This window comes from Dermacentor albipictus, chromosome 2 (assembly GCF_038994185.2).
Source record: "Dermacentor albipictus isolate Rhodes 1998 colony chromosome 2, USDA_Dalb.pri_finalv2, whole genome shotgun sequence".
Classification (NCBI taxonomy): Eukaryota; Metazoa; Arthropoda; class Arachnida; order Ixodida; family Ixodidae; genus Dermacentor; species Dermacentor albipictus.
In genome coordinates, this window is record NC_091822.1 from 184,497,800 (window position 1) to 184,524,366 (window position 26,567).

Sequence of the window (26,567 nt, forward strand, 5' to 3'; positions counted from 1 at the left end):
AAAGTTATTGTAGATCCAATGCACATTTTGGAATCCATGAGAAGCAAAGCAGTTAATTAAACGCTATAAATTTGCCCATTTCTTTCCTGCATCATTGGTGTAAAGGAAACTGGCGCATGCTCTCGCACACCCATGCTGTGGAATGTGACAACTCTTATATTGCCTTGTATTTCTTCATTGCTTCTTATTGATTTTAAACGTACCACCCACTTTTTTGCCAACTCCTGTTGTAGGTATCTGTATGGTATCTGTATGGAAATCACCATCGTCAGCAACATGAGGCAGTCATTTCAATGATGTAGTTGGCATTGACGCGACAGAAGTATATGTGAAACTGTGGCCTAATGATTAGGAAAGCAGGCATAAAGAGGTTAGAAAGGTTTGCTTTTTAAAAGGAATTGTGATCTTGATGACATATATTTGTTGAAATAATTATATTTAGGTATCATTTGTTTTTATCACTGAGTAATATTGTAGAAAACAAGGTCCACAGCCTGGACACCTATAAAGGTAGTAAAGATGGTAGCGCTGTCCTGCGTGCAAGCCTTTTGGCCTGGCAGGAGCAGCATCCAGTCAGCAGCCATGGTTGGGAAAGTCTGGGAGGGTTCACAAATAAAGCCGTTGCTCGAAAATCCATACATTCAGCAAGCAAGCAAGCAAGAAGACAAAATTCTGAGAGGTGACAACCATGCTGCAAGAACAAAAACACCTTTCATGAGCTTGTCTGTAAAATGTGAAATTTTGAAGGCGTTGCCTTAGATTGCGTATTGATCAATACAATAAGATAAGCATGTAATTGTGCGATAATCACTGTAAGCATGTGACCATCACTCATTACCATTTCAACCAAGAACTAGGAAGTCAAAAGAGGCACCACACCTGTAAGCATAGCAGACATGCTTTACTGAATATATTACAGGTCAGTCAACACACACGAAATGTCTCGTTCAAGCCAGCATTTATGTGGTATGAAGCATAGGCTCTGAATTCAAGATGCGTTTGAAAATTCAGCATGTTTTCGTGACACTTTGGAGGCAGACTTGACACAAATGCCTTGCTCTGCTTGTGTAGGTGACATGGCGATGTATATGCATCAATGATATGCAATGTACAAATGAAATATGAACAAATTTAGTTTTTTTCTTTTCCACAGGCTCTCTCTTCATCTGCTATTGTTATCACAGCTCTGATTGCATCGCTTAATTTAAATGGTAGATTTAGACATGAGCATAATGTGAAAGTGTCATGCATCACATCTTAAATGAAAGATGAAGCTGAGATGGCAATGTATCTACATATGTACACACATCAGAGCCATTCAATCAGAATAGGAAGTACTTCTGAGCAAGAGCAATGTGGTCAGATGCTGGCACCGTGAGGTGTTCCCTCACTTCTTCTCCATCTTCACATCTTATCCACTCGACATCGTACGTCTCTGGGTTCACTGTAATAAGATTAAAACAAAGGTTAGTGAAGTGGCCTCCTCCCCACATACAGAATCAATTTCTTTTGTGTAGAACTGATATCCATCTGGCCATTGCTATTGGCAATGCCAGAAAGTTATCAATTTTTATGCAAGAGGCAGATTCTAATTACCTTTCTTGACCCAAGATCCTGATGTTTTTGTTCTTTTTCTTTATGAGGACCCCCTGAACACTCAAACTTGTTGACAGTTACAAGACGTAGTAGCAGCGTTTTGTAATTTGCCTACCCTTAAACACTCACATTACTTCCTGAGAAAGTGCATGAATTTCTACAAATTTAATGCTTTAATGGAAAAATGTTGCATTGTTTATCCTTTGTATTTAATAGAAACATTGAGCAAGAGATGAGGCGCAACTTTTTTTGAAAGTGCGTAAAAGACTGCAGTAATATTTCTTTACTCTCATGACAGCAAAACAAATGTCAACAACAAAATTACATGCATGAGTATCAAATGCAAACAATCATTCACGGAATAAGCTTATACACTTGACCTGTTTCGATAGAGCAAAGCAAAGTGCACTGCAAACGAGTAGGATTCATCCTTGGCAATATTTCTACAAAACTGCAGGGCAAATACAGATCAGATTTGGGGGATAAAGGATTAATTTGACAATAGGCAAACTAACAATAAATAAGAACCAAGGGGCTAGATTTTTACAAGCAGCCATATAGAGCCAACCGGCATTTAAACCAAGGAAAGCCAAGAAAAAAACTACCATTTTTTGTTGAACCTTATAACAATTTATAGAGATAAAAGTGGAAGAGAAGCTAGTTTTACCTCTGTTGGAAGCCAACATGACACATGCGTTGCTTACTTTTAGGGGGGTAACAATCTAAAACTGCACAGTGAGTTCTGAGGGAAGCCTAGAGGTGGGCTCCAAATTAATTTTGACTACCTGAGGTTTTTTCAGCACATGCTTCAAGCATGGCACATAGTTCCGTACAATAATTCCTGTATGGAACCCGTATGGTTTTCCTTTGTAGGAATTGCTATGATTGGGTGGATGTCTCATTTTCCCTTTACTAATTACTTCTCTCCACCTTGCAGGTTTCCGCAGAACTATTACTTTGCTTTGAGTTGTCGATAAGTTTGACTTCGCCCTGCCATTTGCTAGCCACCTGGTTAGCTCAAATAGTAGAGTGGCTGCCCTGGGAAAGTGGTGTTCCGTGTCCGGGTTCATCCTCATTTTCCCTTTATTAATAATTACTAGAGGGAACTCTACAATACTTACTAGAGGGAACTCTAGCACCGTGATTGTTCAGCCACCGTGGGGATGATGATTGGTACATAAATTTGTCTGATCTTCGTGCTTGTAGCTTCAGATGTTCTTGAGCCTCGTTTACTACACCTCATCTGCCTTTATTGGCCTAAATTTCAAAGTAGCCTATACTTTTTCTAAATGCAGAAGGCACTAAGACTCTGAGAAAATGCATAATCTCTACTAACTGCACCAGTTCTGCCTGTTGAGGTGGCCAAATCAAAACGCACCAAGAATTTGAATGCGCTGGCTTACCCACTAGAAACTCTTAAGGGTGCTCTACGCCGCCCGTAGACACATGCATTTGTGGCGTAACGGTTCCAATATTAGGCTTCAGCAATAGGAGCCCTCTGTTCGAGTCCAGCCATTGGGCAATTTTAATAGCTTATTTAATTATTTATAACACAGTAATTCATTGAAAATGATCAGTTTGGAAAGTCACGAAGCCATTTAAAGCCAGAAGGCCAAAGTTTAGGCAAATCCACAAACTAACCATCATTTTCATGCAAGCTGAACTGCCCTGCTTGCAGCTCCCATAAACACAAGGCCAGAGCTCCTTCTAGTAATTGTTGTATAAAGCTTTATGAAGCATGGCACACACACTTTTTGCATTTACGCCCCATCGAAATATGGCAGCTGTGGCCGGAAAACAAATCCATGTCCCCATGCTTAGCATGACGCCATAGCCACTGAGCTCCCACGACGGGTCACATGCGGTGCTGCTCTACCCCCAGAGCAAAGTTGTGTTCCTATCTCTTCAATTATTTCTCTCCTTATTAAGAATATGAAGTTTATCACACATTTATCCGACCAATACTAGCTAAATAGGTCAATAAAAAGAACTGCTAATTTCTCCTGTGCTTTCCTCAGCTTCATTTTCTGGTGGCTCCATATGGTTGTTCCAAGGCAAAGTAGGAACTCACAAGCAGCATAACCACACTTAAACTTCCTAGTCCCTGACCTGTTGTTGGACAAGAAGACAAATGTATTTCCTCTTAACATAAATCCATCTGCAGAGCTTGGTTTCCCTAGGAAGCTCCAAGTTCGCACTATTTATGCGGTGTGCACATTGCGCATCTGAGCGCGCGTGCTCGTGTTCAGTGTGAGCAGTGCACTCACTATGAAAACAGACATGAGAATACTATGAGCTACATCAAGTAGGATGTTCCGAGTAGAGTGGATTATTATATCATACATTGCTCTGAAATATGACACTAAGTTGTGAGTACAACCTTCTCAGAAGTTGCATCCGCAATATAACAATTTCATATAAGCTCTAAACTAGAACTCTGTATGTTTGTCTAGTTTGGACAACCTGACAGATACAGCTTTCAGAAATGTGATAGTCGCTTTTAGTGCACAGCTCCAAAGTTGTAGACTATGCTTTGAATGTTTTTATTTATAGATCACTGAAGCTTCTCATAAAAATTTGAGGCCTGAATTCATATTCTGCTTTTAATAGCCGGTAGAATTTTGTTTTCTTTCCTCAAAGCCACAAACTTTCTTGAGATCGGTTCAGTGGTTCCCTACAAAAGGATTTTTGTGTTTCACATAAATATGAATGGAAAATTGCAGCAGGAATCTTCCAAAAGCATCCTCGCAACATTTTTTCAGGCAAATTCACTCTTCCTGATTATTACATGCTTCTGGCACCCCGCCAGAGGCATACAAACATTCATACATTAGGGCCAGTCGATTCATGCATAAGATCCATACAACACAGCCAGCCCCTGCCAAAGACGACAAACAGAATCAGGCACAATGCATGCAGGCAATCCCAACACCAAGATTTGAGGCTTAGTAACATGACTTTTTGCAGTGCTGGGCCTGGCAGTGGGCTTGCCCTGCCTCTGTGAATACAGTTGTTTGTAGCGGACAAAATGCCTAGTCATCGATTTCTTTTGCTTCCATACATTCTTTGCCAGCAATGAAAGATTGCTTCACTGACAGCCGATCTCATGCCTGCCACATAGGCAGTGATGCTCAAGAAGGTGCAGTGAATGCAGGCATTCTGCGACTTTCACCATGCTGGCTGGGTGTTGTCTCTGCACAAGTGAAATGCCGCAAACTGTTTTGGCATCCCGAACATTTTTTTCATGCGAACGTAACTGTCGTGGGCTATTTCTGCCACAAAGATTCACAGTACAAGTGCAGAGGTTGATGTGTTCTTGATTGCCTCTTCTGGAGTAAACTGGATTCTTCATCATATTTTGTTATATTCAGCTCAACTCCCAAACCCACTGAAATGAGAGGCATGGCCTTCAAGTTAAAGAAATGTGGTCAAAGACGGTGTAATCATCATGAGAACGTACTATTAAATATAAGATATAGCGAAAGAGTTGTAGCAGCTGCCTCTGTTTGATGCACATGATACAGTGGTCAATGCGCAACAAGATGAATTCACACAAGTTGTGCAGTCACAGGTCGTGCAAGTCACATCACAGTGAAAAGAATGCATTGCAAAAGAGGTCATACGACTAGGCATATTGGCTGGGTGGATAACTTCTATATTAATTCAAGACTCGCCGTGCTAGACAACTTTGGAAACAGCTGCAAGCTTGTCATGTGGCAGTTGACAAAGTAGTAATGACTGATGTTAGTCTGATGCTTTATATATCTTCCACAACATTCAACAACACCATTTTACAAAAGGTCTTTATTTCTTACCCTTTGGTACAAAAGATCACAGCATAAGCTTGTGTTCAAACCCATCATTACAAGACAAGCAATTTATTAATTTAGTACTACAAGTGTCTTCGATAGTAATGTCACAATACCAATCAACAAGAGGTTAACAATTAAACCAAAAATTATGATTAGCCTGAGGGTGACGATGCTCATGGACTTCGTAAGCTACCTGCTACCTTGTCATCTGCTGAAGTCATCATAAATGAAGAAAAAAAAGTAAAAAAAACAGACCCAGTAGCCCCGAGTCAATCATTGCCCTAAGAAGCTCCACTGTAATGCACCCCATCACATGACCTAGCAACTCCAGTCACAGAACCGGATGAATGTTTACATAAGCAATGCTCAGAATTGATCTTCACTTGAATGCCACTGTGCACAGCTCAGTAACTGTTGTCACTTTATGCCACTGCAAGTGGGGAAAACTGAACCAAAGTGGCAATTCTGGATATCTGTGGAATGCTCGAATCTGTAGTTCTACAGCACATCAGGTGCACAAGTCAGGAAGTTATCCTCCTAAGATGTACCCCTCAACAGCAGAACCTACAGGTGTGATTGTAACGCCCAGGAATTTTTGTGTGGGGACTTTGGTTTGAACAGAGGTGTAACAGCATGTGCGTGCTTCAGGTACATGGGAGTTTGGAGGCGAGCATCAAGGCAGCCTATAGCACTGTGTTTTTAAATCGCGGATGCCATGAAATTGGCTAATAATCTTCTGCATTCTCAGTTTGATAGTGTAGCACATTTGTCTATGAGCAATTATGAAGATTTAATTTCATTTGTGGTATCTCGCTGACCTGGAAGTAATGATATCACGGGCCAGGGATGTCTGGACGGAAGACAACAATGAGGTGAAGTTTGTTGTTTAATCTGCCCTTATGTGCTTTTAAGATATACCCAATGTAAATAAACGAGGATTCCATATTTTCATTCTACCTTTACTATGACCCAATAAAAGCGTCTTGTAGAGAGTGGTAAGGTTATAAATAGAGATTGAATTTTTCGGCATCCACTTTGTCTGAATTTGGCAGGAATATATTGGCATTAATTTTCCTTGACGAATTGTGTTAGTGTTGTGTTAGTGTTACGCAACGTTGCACGAGTTTCTTAATTTAAACAAGCACATGCGCCGTCTCCGGTCACAATACAAGCACCGGGACGCCTAATAAGTTTACTTATAGGCCTTCAGAGTTTTACGGAGAGGCCCGCTTTTTTGCTGGTTTTAGACGTCCCCTTGACTTTCCGAGTTTTTACATCTTACCGCCTTCATTTTTTCTAACTTTCCCAAAACACAGATGGTTTTTATCCGCTGCTCAGGCCACGGCACGTGCGTTAAAGAACGCGTATTATCCCTGTTAACGGTCTCATATATGAGACACGCAAGGGGGGAGAAACGAGGGCTCAAATTACCACAGCAACGTCAGAAACAGCTCTGAATTCCTGCCAGTATGCCTATTAGGTGACGAGGTACTCGTGCTACGACCGGAGGCGGCGCGTGCGCGCCCGTATAATTAAGAAACGCGTGCTATGTCCCGCGACAATGATCTCTTTTCATTTTCTTATGCTTCACCGCATAACATAGCCGTACCGCGGCAAAGCTGACCAGTCACATTCGAATTATCCAGCGAAGGTCAATATTGAGATCGAGATAAGGGAAGTCTGTGACCACAGAAATGCATGGGCCCGGTCTTGACCTGCGGTCTGAATCGAATTAAAGAGGATTCCAATTAGCCGCAGTCGAATTAACGGAAGTCTACTATGATAATTTGTTCTACTATACTTTTTGGACAACAAATTTTCGTTGGAAGAACAGCCTTTCTCACAGATGCGCAGTAAGTATACTTCTGCAAATGATCCACTGTCGAGGACAACTATGACACTTGTAAGTTGGCGTCGCCAAGGCACAACCCACTGCAGTAGCCCGGCCATGGTGTTGAGCTCCTCAACTCTACATCACGGGTTCGATCCCACCTGCAGCGGCTACATTTTGATGCAGATGAAATTCACAACGCACTTGTGCACTTTGCATTGGATGAATGTTAAAGAAACCCAGGTGGTCAAAATAATCAAGTTTACCTAACTATGAGATGCCTCTTAATCATATCGTAGTTCTGGCACAAAGAACGCCGTAATCTAATTAAATTTATTTTAGCAATGTTTGCTTGTGTGGATGATATTACCACATTGTAGTGACAGTGAACGATGCAGTAGCAAAACTGTGAATCAGGTCTCGGCTGGGGCTGCGCATGGCTGTAAGCACGACTGAGCATATATGCAACCGTGCACCCTTTTTTAGAGATAATCTTCCGCGTGTGCAAGGAGTAGGCGTGCTGAGAAGGCGTGGCATTATGTAAGCCGTCTTCCAGCTTGTTGAGTATTAGAGAGTTATAGCTCAGCGAGCCAGCAGTTCCAGTGAGCCAGCATAGATGCCACTGTGCATGTTGTACCGCACATGTGCAATGGCGTCTCCGCTCATCTGCTGGGCCCGCTGGCCCGTAAGCCCGCTGAGCTCTAACTCTCTGTTGAAGGTTGCGTAATCTCGAGTTTAGGTGACCCGTTGTAGCGAGAGGCATACGAAGCATTCGTTTCCCACTGCTAGCGCTTTTCATGATAGCGTTGTCCCAGTGTGGGTGACGCCATCAGGCTAGGTGCGGGGGTGGAGTACACGAGAAAGCATGGCTGGCTTCGCTTAATTTGTACTGCCTATGTGAAGAAATTGTCAACGTGGCATGAAACTGTATCATTCATCGCCGACTGCTAAATACATAAAGATGAATTGTTTTCTCATTCAAATTTGTTTTTGGCGATTGCTCGATAATTTGAAAAATTCTGCAGCCCCTTTCCACATAAGAAAAATCGATTGGCGACTGTACTTATTTACATAAAAGGTCCAATTTCAATACAAAAAAAATTTCAATATGACGAAGCAAATTGCCGATTTTACCTATTTCGTTGTACCGAAGATTAACTGACTAGTCCTTGTTTCCTTATCTCCCCTGGCTCTTTATACTTTCATCCGTTCTGTTCCTAATGTATTTCACCTTTTGCTGGCCGATGTTCAGGTGTCGATCAGCTGTACGTGTGCCAGTAACAGTGAAGCCAGTAAAATTCTCCTTTCTTCTAACAGCAAATATGTTGTGTTGCTATACTGATTCAATGCTAACACATTACCACTGACAGTCATCCTATGATGAGTTCTGCCACAATTTTGAATTACTTTGAGGGTCAAGTTAACCTTAAGAGGTAGTTGTACAGCCAGTCATGTTAAGGTGGCATGCATGCATAGAAAGGGTTGACGTGGTACTTTCCGCAGATGCCATTTGAGCAAATAGTCATGGCTAATGAGAAGACTCAAGAGATCGCCAACTAAATTATTTTGCTTCATGGGAGGGCAAAAGAGAGGGTTGGGGTTTCCTCAACGAAAGTTCAGAGGACACTCATAACATCTGGCCATACATGCTGGATCCACCTCTGCTATCCGGTAATGTGAATCCAAGCAGAGCCGCAGAGCAGGGATAGATGCCACCAAGTAGTACGCTTCAAATACACAGCTAAATAAAGTTTCCAAGAGACATAACAGCAACGTAAAGGGAAGTCACATGAAAATTACGTCACTCTTTTCATTTTGACACGGGCTGTTCAAATTGAGGAGCAGCAGTGGGACCTTCAGCGGCAATTTTCTACGCAAGAATGAGATATATTGCCATGCAGAAAATGATGGTAGACTTCTAGATGAAGCTTTATCGATCTAGCTCGACTTAATATTTTTCTTTAATGCCCCTTTAAGGCTTAATTTCAACCACAAAAGAAAAAATTTTGTTTCTAGATGCTATCTTTAATGTGAACTGTTAAAGCCATTTTGTGAACTTCAGGAGTAAGTGTATAATAATGTAACTTTTCTTTTCCGCACGAATGCAATGCAGCTGTGGAACAGTGATACAGCAGCAGCTTGAGAGCCATGAGATTCACAGTTCAAACCGATGTAGTATTCGCGATTATTTTTTTATTTCATATTAATTTACAGGGCTTCGATGGTACAAAGAGCTGCAATGTTATAGGAGGACATGAAGTTACAGGGATATCTCAATACCTAGCTCATAACTCCTTAAACAGTAATATTCTGTAAATACTATATTTTATGCTCCTCTTTTCCTCACAACATCTCACTGTTGTCCAGTTACTGTAAAGCAAACACTTTCTAGATGCTTGTTAAGTAAGTGATGTGAGAAAGGGTATGGTTCGTTTAGAGTTTAAATTAGAAAGGGAAAAAGGTGTCACAGACCATACACACCTGACAATTTTGGAGTCAAGTTGTTGTGCACAAAGTCTGATTTTCTCAGCTTCCTTGACCCGGACACAGGTAAGATCATTTTCTTAATCCCGTAGTCGAGAACAATGCCCTTCTCCCGAGAGACCTAAAGGGCAGAACAAACAGGCAAAAGGTCACTGGCTTGACTTCAGTCACTCAGAGAAATAACCAAGAGACAACATGATTCTGCAGACGACGAAAGCCTTATTATCTGCTTCACCTTCTTCTAAGTGAACGTAAAGGTAAAAAAAAAAACAGTGCTTACACAAACAGCCGATTTCTTCTATAAAGTGCTATGTTTGTTTTTCATTTAAATTTCAGGTATAGCTGAACATGACACTGTTAATTTTCAGACCAGTGTGTAAAGGGACACACTAATCTAAATATCTGGATAAGTCATGCGTCTGCAGCATCAATACGGGCCCTCATATAATGTGAGGAGGTTTGGTAAACCAGAAGACGCAAAAACAAAAGACAGGTGGCGACAATGTCTTGAACTTCCTGCACCCAGCTCGCCGTGATAACAGATTTTTACAGTGTTTGCCGACATCTAGTTATTTGTTTGCTGGCAATTACGGACTAGAACTTTGTGTTTAAAAGGACCCAGGAACTTAACCTAGAAAGTATTGATAATTTTTTTCTGCACCAATTTGGTCCAAATATAAGAATGCGTTTTGATATCCGTGACGTCAAACTGACATACCGCCACTGAGATTTCAGCATGAAATTTGAGAAAGAAAAATTTTGCTTTCTTTTATTTCCAGTAGTAACATACTCCTACCAAATGAAAGCAAATAGCATTGTAAAGATATGTTTCACCAGCCCTTTACTTAATAATTAAGTTCAACCAGACTGGTACATGATACTTCTGGAACATGAGATAGGCCATAACTTGTAGTCAGGTTAGCTATATTTATCCAAGTACAGTATCTGGATGCAAAGAGGGATGCAAGTACAGTCCATCTCGTGTTTCTTCCAGACAAAAATAGTGCTTCTACAAGTGTCTTGGTTTAACTCAGAAGACAACATTCACTTCCTACATCTTCTTGCCAACATCAAATTTATCGATAACCTTCAATTGCTGCACTTTCTTTCACCAATACACACCTTCTCAAATTCTCAGGCAGTAAGATGTAGAAAGCAATTTTGTACAGAAATCTTTTTGGATGGAGACTGTTGTATATCCTCCATTCTGGAGCCAAAGTCCCACCCAGAGGGGCCGGACATTAGATAAACCCCCGCGTTGCGGCCCGCCGACGAGGTGGCAAGGAGGACTCCCTCTCAGAGGCGCCAGACACTTGATACCCCTCAAACTACATGCCTTACTGGCGGGCGCGATGTATACAAGCAGCAACCGGTGGTGAGGTGGTGCCTTCCAAGTGTGGAGCGGATTCGGGCACGTGCGTGGTGCAAGAATGCTTGTGTGGCATGGTATATTATGACTTTCTCCTTCTCTCTACTCTCTCCCCTTTCCCATACTTTCTAGTGAAAAATAAAGCAGTCTTCTTGATGCGCTCGAAGCGAAAGGACGTCTGTCGTTTTTCCATAAGTTCAAAGTTCTCCGTCTCTTATTCCAGAACAGAGACCGTTGGCATTCAAGCCGATGTAAGATAGGGGTACACTAAAATTATGGCATCATGAACAAGCATAATTATGGAACAACAAAATATAAAGACAGTTTGCTGCAAAGAACTGAGAGCAACAGGTGCACCAGCTCCAACACCTGCATGGAAGGTCTCACGTCAAGTGGCTGCCAGAGTAAATGCACGATTGGAGTGGTTGTAATCTTGGTCAAGGTTTATATGCAGGGGCGGATTATACACACAAACAAAAAAACAATGTTAACTTTCAGTCTGTGTTGACGTTTATTTCTTACTAGAAACAATGTTAACTCTCAGACTGTGTTGACCTTCATTTATAACTAGGGAGGACTAAAGGTTAAAACTTACAAATGACTGTGGTATTAAAGCACACTGCAAAGGCAACTACAGCTACGCATTGATAAAGGAGCTGTTAATACGCTGTTCTGAAATATGCAGCAGCAGGGCAGTTCCACTGACTAGCTTGCCACCCATAAACCACCAGTCTATAGCCAGTAAAGGTTAAGATTGTATCAGCAAGTGTCGCTCAAGGGTACATCAGTGCTTAAAGGTAAAAATAAAAGAGACAGTAAAAAGGAATGTTAGGCTAAGCTGTATTAGTAAACTATGGTTCTGCGATATCCCAATAGCAACTTGTAGTATGAGTGCAGGCATGGCAAGCCAGAAAGGATGCAAATGCAAAAGACTTGTGACGCTGCCTTGAAGCTTGCCCATGAGCTTGCCATAATGCTATGGATTTTGACGGTGTCTGCTCAAGTCTAGTTCCACCATGCACCAACAACCTTCTGTGTTTGATTCTGCCTCTCTTTCCCTCTTCGTGTGTCCAAGTACAGTAGAACCTCATTTATATGTTCTGTAACAAAATGCGAAAAAAAAAACTTACTAACCGGAAAAACATACGACCCGATGCCTATAAAAAATTTGGCATACTCAACTGCAGTTGATATCTACGTAACGTGAAGCAATGTACGATTGTTGCAGGAAGAGACGCCGACACACGACGAGCTGGTGGGGCCCAAGCAGCCCGAGAAGTATGCTGTCGTCATGGGCAGGATGGCTAGCTTGGGTCAGTGCTTCTTCAGGTGGGGCATTTTGCAGGGAAGGTCTGACATGCCCACTCAGCAAGAATCGTTGCAGCACGAGACACCGACGCACATTAAGCTGGTGGTGGGTGGTGCCGTCAGAACGAAACATAGTTGTGAATGGAACGTGTGCCGACCCGCGAGGAGGTTCTATGGTACTGGAAGAGTAAACTTAGTGCGTGAAGGCATTTCACGTGAAATGGGCGGGTGAGTACTGCAGGGAGGCTGCAGTGGTGGGCAACTACTGCTCTTTATTGCATGTGCCTCACATGTTTTCTTGTTCACATAGGATCTAGCAGCCAGAAAATGTACCATATGATTGCAGTTTGCCGATATGCTTAACGTTGGTGTTAGAAGATTGTGTTTTCCGGGAACGTATTAACTGGTAAAAATGAGTGTAATTGCATTGGGTACTTTTTTGTGTTCTCAATTGAGAATGTTGGCACTGGAAAATTATATAGAATGGCATCTTATCAACGAGGTTCTACTGTACGTGCCTTCACCTCACTTATGCACTGCAGCATTCCGGAACCTATTTGTGTCCAAGAAATTACAAAAAGAACTAAACTACACTATAAATAGACACAGGACAGCAAGCAATGTGTCTACACATGCTTCAGTGTGGTTTTTTCGTAATTTCTTTAACACAAATTTAGGTATGTGTAACCAACTAGCTCGCTGTCACACCTGCCTTAATCCTGAAACTTTTCAGCCTGTTAAACGATCTTGTTGTTGATTAACTGTGAATTAAACATACGCCTTTACGTGGAAAGGTTAACCACGGCATTCAACCTTCGATGATGTATATGTTTAGAGGCTGCTGTGGACACAAACACAGGAGTAGTGCGAGACTATTATTGTTTGGACAGAAAGCCAGAAAAATTCCCACCTTAATCCGTTTTTCAAGCTCCCAGTTTTCTCCGTGAGTTGTCTTAGTTCTCACGCAGTCTGATCTTGGTACTGTGAGGAGATAGTGGTGGCATAAGCAGACTGATAGCTCCAAGCGAGGTGAGACAAGGCGTCGTCGCATGCATGGTTGACTGTAGTTGCCAGGGAAAGGACCAGGTGGCGTGAGTGCTGTGGCGATGAAGGACGGAAGATGAAGGTGGCACGAAGTGTGTGTGTTGCATGCGGTGTGTGCAGATGGACAGCATAAGGAAAGCATAGTGGAGGAAGAGCTGCACAGTGCGGTAATTGTGGGAATGTTTTCGATATACGTGGCTGCCTGTTATCGTTCGTAACAAGTGGGGGCTCATCTGGGATCAACAGGGACGTGGACATGGAAGCGGTGAACGTGCCTGAAAAGTTGCTGCAGCATATGGTGGGCATACCAACGGCTCTACCGTGCAACGTGAGAAAGTCTCAGCAGCAGTTCAACAAAGGCTGATGGTGGCCAAAGCAGTGCCTGCCCGTTCTGTGACAGCAGCGGTGGCAGTTCAACCATCAGGCAAAGCCACTCCACGCTATGCTGGAGATCAGCTCCTTTTGGATTTAATGACATCCAGACCCCTGAAGAATTTTTGCACTGGCTGGAGACGTTTTGCTTGGTCAACGGTGTCGTCACCGATAAAAGGCTGACCCACAGTGTGCCCACTACTATGGAGTGCAGTGCAAAGTTGTGGTGGCACTTCACGACCACATTTGCATCGTGGGAGAAGTTTACGGCGGCCTTCATTGTGGAATTCTCTTCTATTGATGGCAGCTTGAAACAAGAACTCAAGCTCCGCACGCAACACCCAGAAGAAAATTTTAAAGAAATTTATTTACACAATCGCTTCCTATTATGATCGGATTGGCAGCGAAGTGTTGGAATCAGAAAAGGTTGACCGCGTGTTGCAGCAAATGCATCTGCAACTCCAAGACTTGGTAGAGGGCAAACAGTTTGCCAGACTCGTGGAGTTGTCTGCAGCAGCTGAGGCCTTGAGGAGCGCGCTTCGAGGCAGCTGCAGTACAAGCTGCCGCCACCTCCGACAAACCAAGTGGTGAGAGACCTTGCCTTCCAGTCAACTTTGACTGTGACTGGCCTGCCCAGCGTGCAGCTCAGAATGTTGATGGCTGCGGCTGTCATGCTGTTTCAGTCTCCGCTGGCTGCATCCTACTGCCCGTTGCATGCCGCAGCAATACAGCCATCCTACCATCAAGACTAACTGCATGCACTGACTGTTCGTGCTATAAGGCCATCTCTCGCAGCTCCATCACATGGATACTAACAGCGCGACTCAGGGAGATTTATCTGTCACCTAGTTCACTATTTCCCTACAAGTTAGTTTACTGGGCCACCCCGCTGCTATGAATGCAACGGAATCTGGCAATTATGATCACAGTGTCTGGGAAATAGGAGGCGGCAGGTGCCACCCTGGCGGGCACCTGCGTGACTGCACTGCAGGCAGCGGTTTCAGCTGGCAGCAAGGAACCCCTCCTGGAGGTGCAAATCGGGAAGGCTAAGTTCCATGCCCTACTGGATACAGGCTTAAGCGTGAGCTTAATAGATACTGATAGGCTAGTTGGTGAGCCATGATATGCGTGTGTGAACACATCAGACTTAAGTGTGCTGCTTCAACATCATGTGTGAGCTTACTTGGAATGCCGAGGGCAAAGGTAGCAGAGGAGACAGGCACCAAGATTAGGACAGAGTTCGGGACACAGCCTCCCATGGGGTGGGAGCCAAAACGTAAATATATACTTTAAACCATTCTGGTCAGTGTCCGGACCTCTTTCTTTCAAGGACACAGGTGTGTGCAACCTGATTGCCAACAGGTTGGTCTCAGTCTTTCAACATCTCTAAAGTGCAAGATTCAATGGACTATGAGCAGCCACAACCAGTGCTTTGTGTGTGTGCCAGACCTATACCAGGACACTGTTCTCAGCAGATATTTTTTTAGTGCAACAGGCATCTCTGTACATGTAGCACTACGCAGATGGACTATTGGCACCAACCCGCAATGGAGTGTACCATTCACTAAGCACAACGAGGGACCAGCCACAGTGCTCGCAAGAGAGGAAGATCGAGAGTCTTACCACTTGCACACCCTCTTCAAAGAGGCTCTTGCAGCTCCTGAAATACTAAGTAGCATTCCAACTGAAGAGGGTAAGTAACGTGCTGTAGCAACAAAACTACAAACAAGCATGAAGGAAGTGCTTGACGACTTCAGCCCTTTGTTCACTACGATTCCTAATTGTAACACCCTCGCTCAACACTGCATAGATACAGGGGATAGTGCGGCTGTAAGATGCAAGCTCCGTTCAATGAATGCTTAGACGCAAATAATAATTGAAGGCTGCGTACATGACCTCCTACAGCAGGGTCTTGCAAAGCGAAGCAGCAACCCTTGGACTAGCACCCCAGTTCTTATCACGAAGAAGTCTGGAGGCTACCGGCTTGCTGTAGACTATCGACCGTTGAATGCATGAACAAAGGTACCTGCTTACCCAATGCCTCGAACAGACTGGCTGCGAGCACAACTTGGCCAAGCTCAGTGGCTCTCAAGCTTCAATCCCTCCCAAGGGTTGTTTTCAGATTCCCATTTGCGATGCCGACATTATAAAAACAGCCTTCATCTGCCATCAGGGTATGCTTAAATTTGTCAGGATGCCCTTTGGGTTGGCAGGTGGCCCGGCAACTTTTCAAACCTCTATAAACCGTGTGCTACAGGGAATCAATCACCACTTCACTATGGCATCTTTAGATTATTTTCTAGTCTACTTGGAGACGCTTGACAGTCACGTTGAGCAGGTGAGGGAAGTGCTGCCATATATTGAAGGTGCTGGCCTTACTGTTAACCCAGACAAAATACAGGTGTGCCATCCGTCCCTTAAGTTCTTGGGCCACATCACCCACCCGAACAGTGCAGACCAGATGAAGAAAAGGTGCACAAAGTGCTAGATTACCCAAGACCCAGCCAAATTGAGCAGTTGCAAGCCTTCCTGGGGCTTGCTGGCTATTATAGGAACTTCATCCCACACTTCTCGCTGACAGGGCATCCACTCACGGACCTTTTGAAGAAGAATGAGTGATGGCAGTGGCAGAGAGTAAAGCCCTTAAGAGAGTCAAGAGCAGGATTCCACAGCACTCAAGCAATCCTTAGCTCAGCATGCAGTTGTGAGCCTTCGAGATCTAAACCGACCTTCCGTGGCTGAAACTGATGCAAGCGGTGTTGGCATTGCAGCTGTGCTATGCAGGCTGACCCTAATGGACTGCAGCCTGTTTTCTTCCTTAGCAGGGTTCTCACAGAGGCTGAAAGCCATTATACTGTCTAGGAGTGGGAGTGCCTTGCAGCAATGTGGGCAGTGGACAAGTTCAGGGCCTATATTGAATTTGCCGAGTTTGGGATTCCCTTTGACCGCTCATCTTTGGCATGGATGTTTAGTTCCCACCAAGCTTCGCCTCGGGTCAAGCGTTGAGTCCTACAACTGCAGGGCTTCAATTACCGAATCAAACAGACGGGGACTGGCAGATATACCCATAGATGCGTTGTACAGCAAAAGGATAGACAGTTGGGCGAGTTGGTACAGTAACATGATTTTGGCTTCTAGCGCGAAGTGAAACACGGACACAGAAAGGAGCTCGTCCTGTCTGCTCCTTTCTGTGTCCGTGTTTCACTTCGCGCTAGAAGCCAAAGCGTTGTACAGATCCCCTCTCCAATGTGAAGACGACACAAGTGACACGGTACGTGTGGCGCATGACTGTGTTGTCCTGGCTGTTTATGAAACAATATTTGTGCTGGTGTGATATGTAAGGAAACTGCTTTTACAGGTACAAAGACATGAATGGCAGGTGCATCGTGGTTTCTTGAGAGTAGCTTCTCCTGCATTTGTGACTTGTCACTGACTCTAGTCGGCATAACTAAAATCTGTAAAAATGCAGAATGACAACAGCATGCTCACCTTGGATACAAACACAGCCGAATTTCTTCCAACTGAGAGCCCACGGGCACCATACATGTCTCTCAGACAAATTGGTTCACAAACTGGGATGGATCCATTTGCCAAACCTGTTAAATGATCCCTGAATCAAGAACAAACCATTCCACAGACACACACTCTACTAAGCTGCCACCCTTGGAGAGACTCAAGACGCCCTTCCAACTATGTTTCCAAATAATTTTGGCATCAAATGTCACAATTCAGTAGCAGAAAGTTTTAGTGAGCACACGAAGAGTCGACCACAAGGGTTTACAGGACACAGGATTTGTGGGAAAGCCGAATTTCCGCAAAGCCTGCACACAAAGCTTCAAATTAAATGTTTCAATCTGTAGTAGCTTTTGCAATCTACATAGTGACCAACTAAGTTAGAGTAGAAACTCACATTTGTTATAGAGTTTGACATAAAATTTGTCATGCGTCCCATAAACTTTTGTAGCTGACTGTACTAACTTCAGCACCACTGTTTCTGTGGAATACAGCCTTGGTGGGAAAGGGTATAGAGCTACGAAGTTTGCATTGTGAAGCTTTTTCACCAGCAGCTATGATAACACTGTAACACAATGCAGCAACAGAGCAACATACTTTGGTTAAACAAACTGTCCCAGGTTACCATCACAAGCACTGCCATTTGCAGTTCCGTGCTTGCACACCACAAAGTAGTAATGAAACATACGAGTATATGCACAGTCGCGAGCAAAAGTTTGTAGACCATGGCATCAGCGAAATATTCAAATATATTCAAGCGTAGCTCCACAGCCTGAAATTGGTTTAATACATTGTATTGGTCAAATAAGTGCCCGTAGGTGTACGATCTTGATTTCAACCACAATGCCCAGGCTGTGAAAAAAAAATAAAAATTGCGAAGCCTTTGTCCCCAAACTTTCACTCTTGACTGTACAAGCTAAAGCTCTCTAATGTTTCCTCTAAAAACTTCTTTCAAGCGGTCACTAGCTCAGTTTTCAAGAGCCAAAGCATATCCTTGAATGTGTATGATTGCCTTCAGGCTCACTATGCCAACTACTTCACAGGCTGCATGGCTCTGCTAGCACAGTGCAATGCAGTGCACCCAGCAAAGAGTTTTATAAGAGCATGCAATCCCAAAGTTAGAAGACACTATTCCCTACCTTGTGTACAAATGGACAAAAACATCGCCTCATTTCTTGATGAGTGCAGTGTCAGTGACCCTGCCCATGAGGTACACTAAGCTGTTTACACTTGCTTTTCCTAAAACCCTGTAACAATACATCATGCTAAGTCTTGTTTTATTACAGCAAACGGTTGTCTTTACCCAACTTGACACCAATCCAACTTTCTTTCCGTCCTGGCCTCATAACGCATTTTGCCTAGGCATGCTAGAGGGTAAGGAAGGCACAAGGCCTCTGCTTTTGCTACAGAAAACGAAGTGCATTACAGCCCTTGCCATGCCACATAGTGCTACGGTACATAAAGCAGTGAAATGAGCAATGAGATAAGAGAATTTGAGCAACAGTGGCAAGTGCTCTCTGTCCATAATGTGTAGTGCTAAAGATTGCATAGATGTCGCCAAACTTTTTCGTTATTGAGCATCTGTACTGTCATTTCAGGTATGAAATTCATCCCATTCACTTCGTTTATTTTCTGCCATGTTCAATGTCATCTGTGCTTCTGTGTTTTTGTCCCTGTCATTTGTTGTGGTGAAGGAACGCTTTGAACAGCAATCATTCTATGTGTGGGGTGCACCAGAAGCAACAAACATTGACAGGAGTTCAAAAGAGTGAAGGTGATGATGGCAAGAAACATTAGGCAAGACTGGAGGTTCTCCTCTGTGCATGGAGATGTATTTTGCCTAGGTACTTATTGCAACAGGTGTGCACGAGCCTGGGCCAGCACAAAGGCTCAGGCAGCTCGGCCTATCTTTAGATTGGTCAAGGCTGGGCTCAGGCTAACAGGCATATTTCATCAGGCAGGCAGGACCAGCATTGGAGCCTGAACTGGACCCAGATCCTTGGTAGCTTTCAACTTTCAGAAGAAAGTCAAACAAAAGGTTACACCCAGGCCCACATGCCTGTCTTGCATCAGCACACAGTTGAAGGCATTGCTGAGCAGTGGTAATGAATGTCTAACACATTAAAACTCGAGCAACATCCTTGCCGAGGCATGGATAAAGGAGCGGAGCACCTAGCTACAAATGCTTTTGCCTGAGGAGCATGAGGAGATGTACACACATGCAAGGCACTTCATAGAATCATTTGAATTCGCAACACAGGACAGCACGTCTGAAAAATGCCCGTGATAAAGCAACACGCAAAATTATTCAGCAAGTGGTGCGACAGTGGCAACAAAAAGCACAAGAGCAGGATTAGATCAGTGAGCATCTGCATGCTGGAACATTAAATCTGTGCTCCAAATCAGAACTTATGGAGTTTTGGAAGGGCAAAGAAGGCGACTATTAAGAACTTGCCAAGCTTGCAGCGAGTGCACTGCAGGAATCACACACTCGCCTGAAGCCTGAAGTTATGGGCTATCTTCTGTTTCTTCACAACAATTTCTGAATACCTTTATGCTCTGAAGCTCCAGCCTTCTAAGCCAGTTATTAAGCCTTTAATGACAGCACATATAAATACTCAAAATGTTTTTATTTTCTATCTAAACGTGAAAAAAAAATTTAGAGGGGAAATTTTTCAGCCATAGAAGGAAACCCCTGGCCAGAAACTGGAAGTGGGCTTCATCCAAAGTCACCTAAGGCTTTGTTTGGAATTTGTACAGACAGCTCTAATCATACTGGCAAGTGTACTAGTTTATCTTTTTTTGGTGACCGCTTTTCACCGTCTAACAAATGTTCTCGCTCAGCGCGAGACCTGCCCACATGTATCGGAAGTTTCTTGAATGTTATTGATGGTTCTGTTGTCATCGAAGCTTGTGTAATCTGATTGCATGTGCGACGCGAATTGTGTAGAACTTTATGGAAGACATGCAGGCCCCATTGATTACTCTGGAACCTTCGATGGCTCATGTATAAAAGCCGACACTCTTAACCGGTAGATCAAATTTCACGCCGACTGTGTTTGCCGCTATCGTAGTGCTTTGAGTGTAACTTCCTTTTGTGGGCACAAGTTCGCCTAATAAAAGTCAGTTTCGTCATTCACAGTATTGCTACTGTGTTCTTTATTGTCACTACTACGTGACAATATGAGAACCATAGGTGTACATTTCAGATGCTTTACATAATACTGCAGCCGGAGATCTTCCTCGTCCTGTGTCATTGCTTTAAACCAAGAAATGACGCTTGCTGCCTGTCATTCAGTGTTGGTGGAAGTCATTTAGTCATTCAGAAACTTTGTACTCAACATTGAAATTCCGCAACAAATAAATTTTTTTTTTTCTGGTATGTTGCCTGTAGGCAATGGTAGTCAATAAAGGATTAACAAGCAATGACAGCAGCAAAGATAGCATGTTTATCTTAATAAATAGGTTATCATTCACTGTCACCATGTACTACTCAACTATTCCATGGCTGAGGACAGGCATGTTGCTCTGCCATTGAGTGGGTTGTGGTTCTGACACGTCAGGCTGGACCTGGCCTGCCTGTCCTCAGCCCATAGTTAGGCCAGGCCGGCCAGCCTTCTGCTAGTGTCAAGCCCAGGCTGGTCACAAAATTGTGGTGCATATCTACTCATGGATACATGAGGTAGAAACTGATCTAGTTTGCATTAAATGTTCAAAAGCTATTTTAGTTATTTGCACAGGCATATAATATGTGTGGAAATGCGGCAGCAACATGTTGTGAAATATGCATACCGATCTGAGCAGATATTATCTGGCCTCCTTTCATCACAGTCTCAGGTTTGGCCCCAAAGAGGGATGGTTTCCAGAACACTAGGTCAGCAATTTTGCCTGGCTGCACGAAAAAACAAGCATGAAAATATTTTAAGAGGGAGACTGTGGCAAATGTGAAGACCAGCAAAAGGCATAGGTAGCGTGTCATGGGCAAAATACATCTCACAGGGCCAGTGACACGCTAGGATATAAAGCAGGAAGCATAACATACTGCATGCACAGAATAAAAGGAGAAGCAAGACAAACAGACACAAAAAAAAGAAAGGGGACACAGAAGCCCATTTCATTTCTTTGTTAATGTCTGCAGTGTGCCATCTTTCCTGCTTTAATGGCACACCAACAAGTCTTAACAGCAACATTAGACAAACTAAGCCCATCACTTTGATTCTAGTTCAAAAATCAGTTGCAACGAAATTTTGGGCTAGCTAGAAAGCCTAGATTTTTATAGTGTAAATACAGAACAGCCCCCATGCAAAATCTAATGCTTGATGAACAAGTGGATGTGTCATAAAAGACTCATAACAGTATTTGCTTTGATACCAAAACAGGAAAAATCAGTGCCATTACCACTTGCCGGAAGTAATGTTAAACTCAGATAAGACGACACTTCTGCATGACATTCAAGATTGGGCACCATATTTGGCTGGCCACAACATGTTGAAAAATCTTCAAGGTGATGTCATAACTGCTAATCACCAAGTGCTTGCATTATGTGTTTACATGATATTAGAAGGCTGCTGATAAGAAAATTAGACAATCGGCAAGGACTGCTTTAGCGGTATATACTACTATGCTCATTCATTTCCAATTTCACCAAAGTGAAATTTTGCTGCAGTGGCCGTTTAACTTATTCTTCGCACCAGGTTGCAACAACTGCTGTGTCTAGTGGTATAGTGCACATCAGCTTTCTAATGTATATTGCAAAAAGATGGATAGGTGGGCTAGTTGGTAACACATATTAATAAAAACTTAAAAAGCTAAAAACAGGAAAAACATAGAAAAAGAAACACACACCACACACACTCATCCACAACTGATGTTTAATACATGTATGGAAAAATACATATATAGAAAATGGACGCTTCGCGCATGTCAAGATGAGGTATAAAAATAGCATGCATCTAAGGCACGTGTGAATATCAATTATTAAAATTGAATTCTTTATTATGTAGTAATAAGGATTGTTGGCTTACACACAGCATGGCATTTTTGGTGATATGATAGGCTTCTGAGATTTCTCGTGTGATTTGGTTAGGGTGACAGAACAAAATGACAGTGTTTTTGAAGATGGGTTTACACAGACATGATTTACAACGTATGGCGCGCCGTTTAATGAATTTCTGTGTTCTCTTAGGCGTATGTTGGCACATCTGCTTGTTTGGCCAATGTGCATATGACCACAGCTTAGGAGAATTCTGTATACTACTCCCGAGACACAATCGACAAAATGATTAACATGTTTCTGGCTGCACCCTCTATCACCCACCGATGTGGCCTTTGCCCTCCTGTGCACAATGGAGCAAATGCGACTAAGCCTGTGTGGTGCAGAAAATACCACCAGAACGCCATAACGCTTTGTCACATTTTTTAGGACGTGTGAAATTTTATGTGTGTAGGAGATGACTGCCAATTTTTCGTTTCCTTCATTTTGAACAAAAGGACGACGCCCACATTTTTCTTGCTTTGCAATGCGCACAAGCTTTTCACAAACTGATGTGATGAGGTGCATAGGGTAACCCGTGGCCTTAAGGCGTTCCACTTACATACGAAAGCTCGTGCTCAACTTGTGCACATAAATTTTTCCAAGGCCATGCATTAGCACGACAGAGCAATTCCAAGTTTCACAATGCTTTAATGGCCCGATGGAAAATCTAAAACAAGTTTTGCATATCTTGGATTGTAGTGCCAGCAAACATGATCCGAACCAAAATTAATGCACACATCAAGAAACTGTAATCTATTATTGCTCGGCCACTCGGAGGTGAATTTTAGACCCATGCCTTCTTTTCGAAAGCAATCTACAATCTCTTCCATTCTCTGTGACGCATGTGATCTGTCAATAAAAATCAAATAATCGTCCACATATCTGAAGACTGCTATACCCTCTTGAAGCTTGGCATTTGCAGCACCATCTACGGCGCTGTATTTACAGCGCCGTAGATGGTGTAAGACCTCGGACCAGATGACGGTGTATATTGTGGCCATCCTTTCATCTCGCCGTACATTTTAAATCATGTCTGTGTAAACCCATCTTTGAAAACATAGTCATTTTGTTCTGTCACCCTAACCAAACCACACAAGAAATCTCTGAAGCCCATCATATAACCAAAAATGCCGCGCTGTATGTAAGCCAACCATCCTTATTTCTACATGATAAAGAATTCAATTTTAATAATCGATATTCACACATGCCTTAGATGCATGCTTTTATTATACCTCATCTTGACATGTGCGAAGCATCCATTTTCTATACATGTATTTTTCTATATGTGCATTAAACATCAGTTGTGAGTGAGCGCATGTGGTGTGTGTTTCTTTTTCTACGTATTTCGTATTTTTGTGCTCTAAGTTTTTATGCGAAGCATATTACGAGGGCTCAACCCAGCTCCTCAGGCGCGGCGGTGACCATGAAATCACGTGACACCGTGACGTCACGACAGAGGAGAAGTGGCTTTGGCTCAACTCTTGCAAGACGGGCTGGGTGGGAATCGAACCAGGGTCTCCGGAGTGTGGGACGGAGACGCTACCACTGAGCCACGAGTACAACGCTTCAAAGCGGTACAAAAGCGCCTCTAGTGAATGCGGTGTTGCCTTAGAAACGCGCTGTTTCTAAGGCGTGCGTCTCTTGCTCAGGCGCACATTTCGTTGCCGCGCCGAACGCTGCTTTGCTCGACGCTCACCGCGTCCAATGCGGGGCGCGTAGTCGCTGCCCTGTAGCCCATTGTCTTACACCCCTTGGCGGGTCGACGGGAACGCTGTCGCGTTCCACTCTTGAAGGCGAAGAAGTAATGCATGAGTTGTTTCTTCGTCTAGCCGAACCAAATATAGCCAAGCAACAGCAGTTCACCAGGCTAAACAGTGGTTCAACAACTAAAATAAAGGCTAGTATGCTTCGCATCCTGGGCTTAACCTTACCTAAGCCACAGCCATTTTATCAATTCTAATGTATATTGTTGGCCACTATATACAACAGAAATTAAAAGAAAACTGCCACTAGCACTGACATGACTGTTCCGATCTCTTGCAGTACGAACAGGGTTGTGTGGTCATCCCTATCTCCTTTCCTTGCACAATGCCCCACTTGCAGATACTGTTTTTTCTAAAGTTAAAAGGACACTAAACAGGAATATTAAGTCAAACTATATTGATAAAACTAAATCACATTTCTTCAACTTCTTGAACAGCAATGTGGTCACTCTTATCCTGAGAGGAGGACTCAAATGAAAGACACTAAAATGAAACACAGGTGGCGACACTATGTTGAAGTGCCAGCACCAGCTCATTGTGACATTACCAATCTTGACCCCACCGCCACAAAGGCTGTGGGGCGAAATTCAAGAAAAGGAATTCTGGCCCTGATTTTCTGGAGTAGTAATAATTAACTAGTCTTTTCTTTTTGCCAAATGAATAAAGATAGCATTGTGAACAAAGACAATTAGTCTAAATTGAAAGAGGAAAGGAGAAAAGTTCCATAGCAGCCAATTCACACCAAAAATCACTACAAAAAACTTAGCCCCTGGTAGCACTCTGGAAACTGCATGCCCAACCTTTAGATTACCCCAGAATACCACGCTCAAAAATATCAATGCCACTTGCCGCAATGGGAATAGTGAAACATCATCATCCAATACCCATCTCGTGCTGCTATAACACTGTGCAGCTATCTCGTTTCCTTAGAAATAAAACTTAACAAAACAAAGAGCTGCATGAACAACAAAAAGAAAGAGGTTGCTTTGAAACATCTTCAAAGTTTGTAGCACTCAATGCTGACTTATCTCTCTCGCACTCACAGTGAGGTATTGTACACAACAAATCGGCACCACCAACCGGTACCGGGAAGCCCGAAGGCCCAAGCTCTCCGTTAGCGTTTATAATAAGCCCACCTATAGCAACAATGACACCACATTCCTACCATAAACTATCTCAGTCTATGCATACTATCCTTTGTACATGAGCAGTTCCAGTTATGAGAATGGTCAATTCTCAGTACCAGCCCACAAGTTAGTACCTGCACTGTAACCTCATCAGTGCTTTGAGGCATTTTAACTTTACCACAAAGCCAAGCGACTAACCGTTACAGATCCGACATAGTAGTCAATTCCATGAGCCAGCGCAGGGTTGATGGTGTACTTGGCAAGGTAGCGGAGAACTCTGAAGTTGTCATTGGTGAGTGAGTCCTCTCTCAGTTTACCCCGAAAAATCTTCATCTTGTCAGCAGTCTGCCAGGCCCTGCTCACGACTTCACCAATTCTACCCATGGCCTGGAAGGCAAAGCTTGCAAGTGAATGTGCTGTTGTCACCAGCAACAAATCACTTAGTATACACAATTGAGCGTTTCTACAACAAACGCCTATTATTCTGTCCTGGTTTTACGGTTAAGTGTGCAGTGCGTGACCTTTACAACGAAATGGCCTGTATAACAATGATTTCGGAGGTTCCAAGTACTTTATTATAAAGGCGTTTGACTGTATTGCCTTAACAAGTGAAATGTTATGACCACTACCAACCTTAAACAGCCAAAAATCAGCAGCAATAGCAAAAAATCTCATCAAGGCATGGCATAATAGCACAACAGCAAGTTTTTCAATAATTCCTACCAGCACCAGAAGCAATACCTGCAGGCCATCTGAGAACAAAATTTGAAGACCTTGAAGCTGGCATGGGCTTTGATTTGTACATGACTAAATATTGTCATGTATCAGCCAGAAAGATCCCCCATTTTCCAAGTGCAGCAAACACTTCCATAATCAGCCAGTCACCTTCTCAACTTTTCTGTCAAAATTTACAATATTAAAGGAGGCCAAAACGGCAAAGCATTGGTGCTTTGATATACCAGGCTTACATCAGCACAAAGGCCAACGCCTTACCAAAATTTTTCTGCACTAGAAAATGCAGCACGTAAACATATACATCAGCAAAATATGTAAAATGAGTAACTTTTTGTATACAACAAACCTATAACACCACAGGTGCTATACCCATGCAAAATAGGTTAATTGAAATATATACTATTTTCTTGAGACCTTGCCTCTTTCCAAAGCCAGGGCTATTAGCCCTGACAACTTAGCATCAAATAGGCTATTTCTGGGGCATCTCACCTACTTTTAAAATCAGCTGCTTTTAAAATTGACGTCAAGTACCTCAGCTAGGTCCATAACTTTGCAGGTAATATTTCATTTTTCAAAAA

At 43.1% G+C, this 26,567-nt stretch overlaps 1 protein-coding gene across 3 annotated transcripts in view; it reads right to left on the minus strand.

The window, feature by feature from the left end:
• Nucleotides 1-880: 880 nt before the first annotated feature.
• Nucleotides 881-26,567, minus strand: part of LOC135920148 (urease subunit alpha-like) — a 107,792-nt gene continuing 82,105 nt past the window's right edge. For all 3 annotated transcript variants that reach the window (XM_065454296.2, XM_065454304.2, XM_065454285.2), the window contains exons 18-22: nt 25,453-25,641; nt 21,122-21,221; nt 17,306-17,412; nt 9,721-9,844; nt 881-1,444 (exon numbers count right to left, since the gene is read on the minus strand). In XM_065454296.2, coding sequence (XP_065310368.1) covers nt 1,323-1,444; nt 9,721-9,844; nt 17,306-17,412; nt 21,122-21,221; nt 25,453-25,641 — 642 coding nt within the window. In that variant the 3' untranslated portion in view covers nt 881-1,322. The remainder of the gene's footprint in view (nt 1,445-9,720; nt 9,845-17,305; nt 17,413-21,121; nt 21,222-25,452; nt 25,642-26,567) is intronic.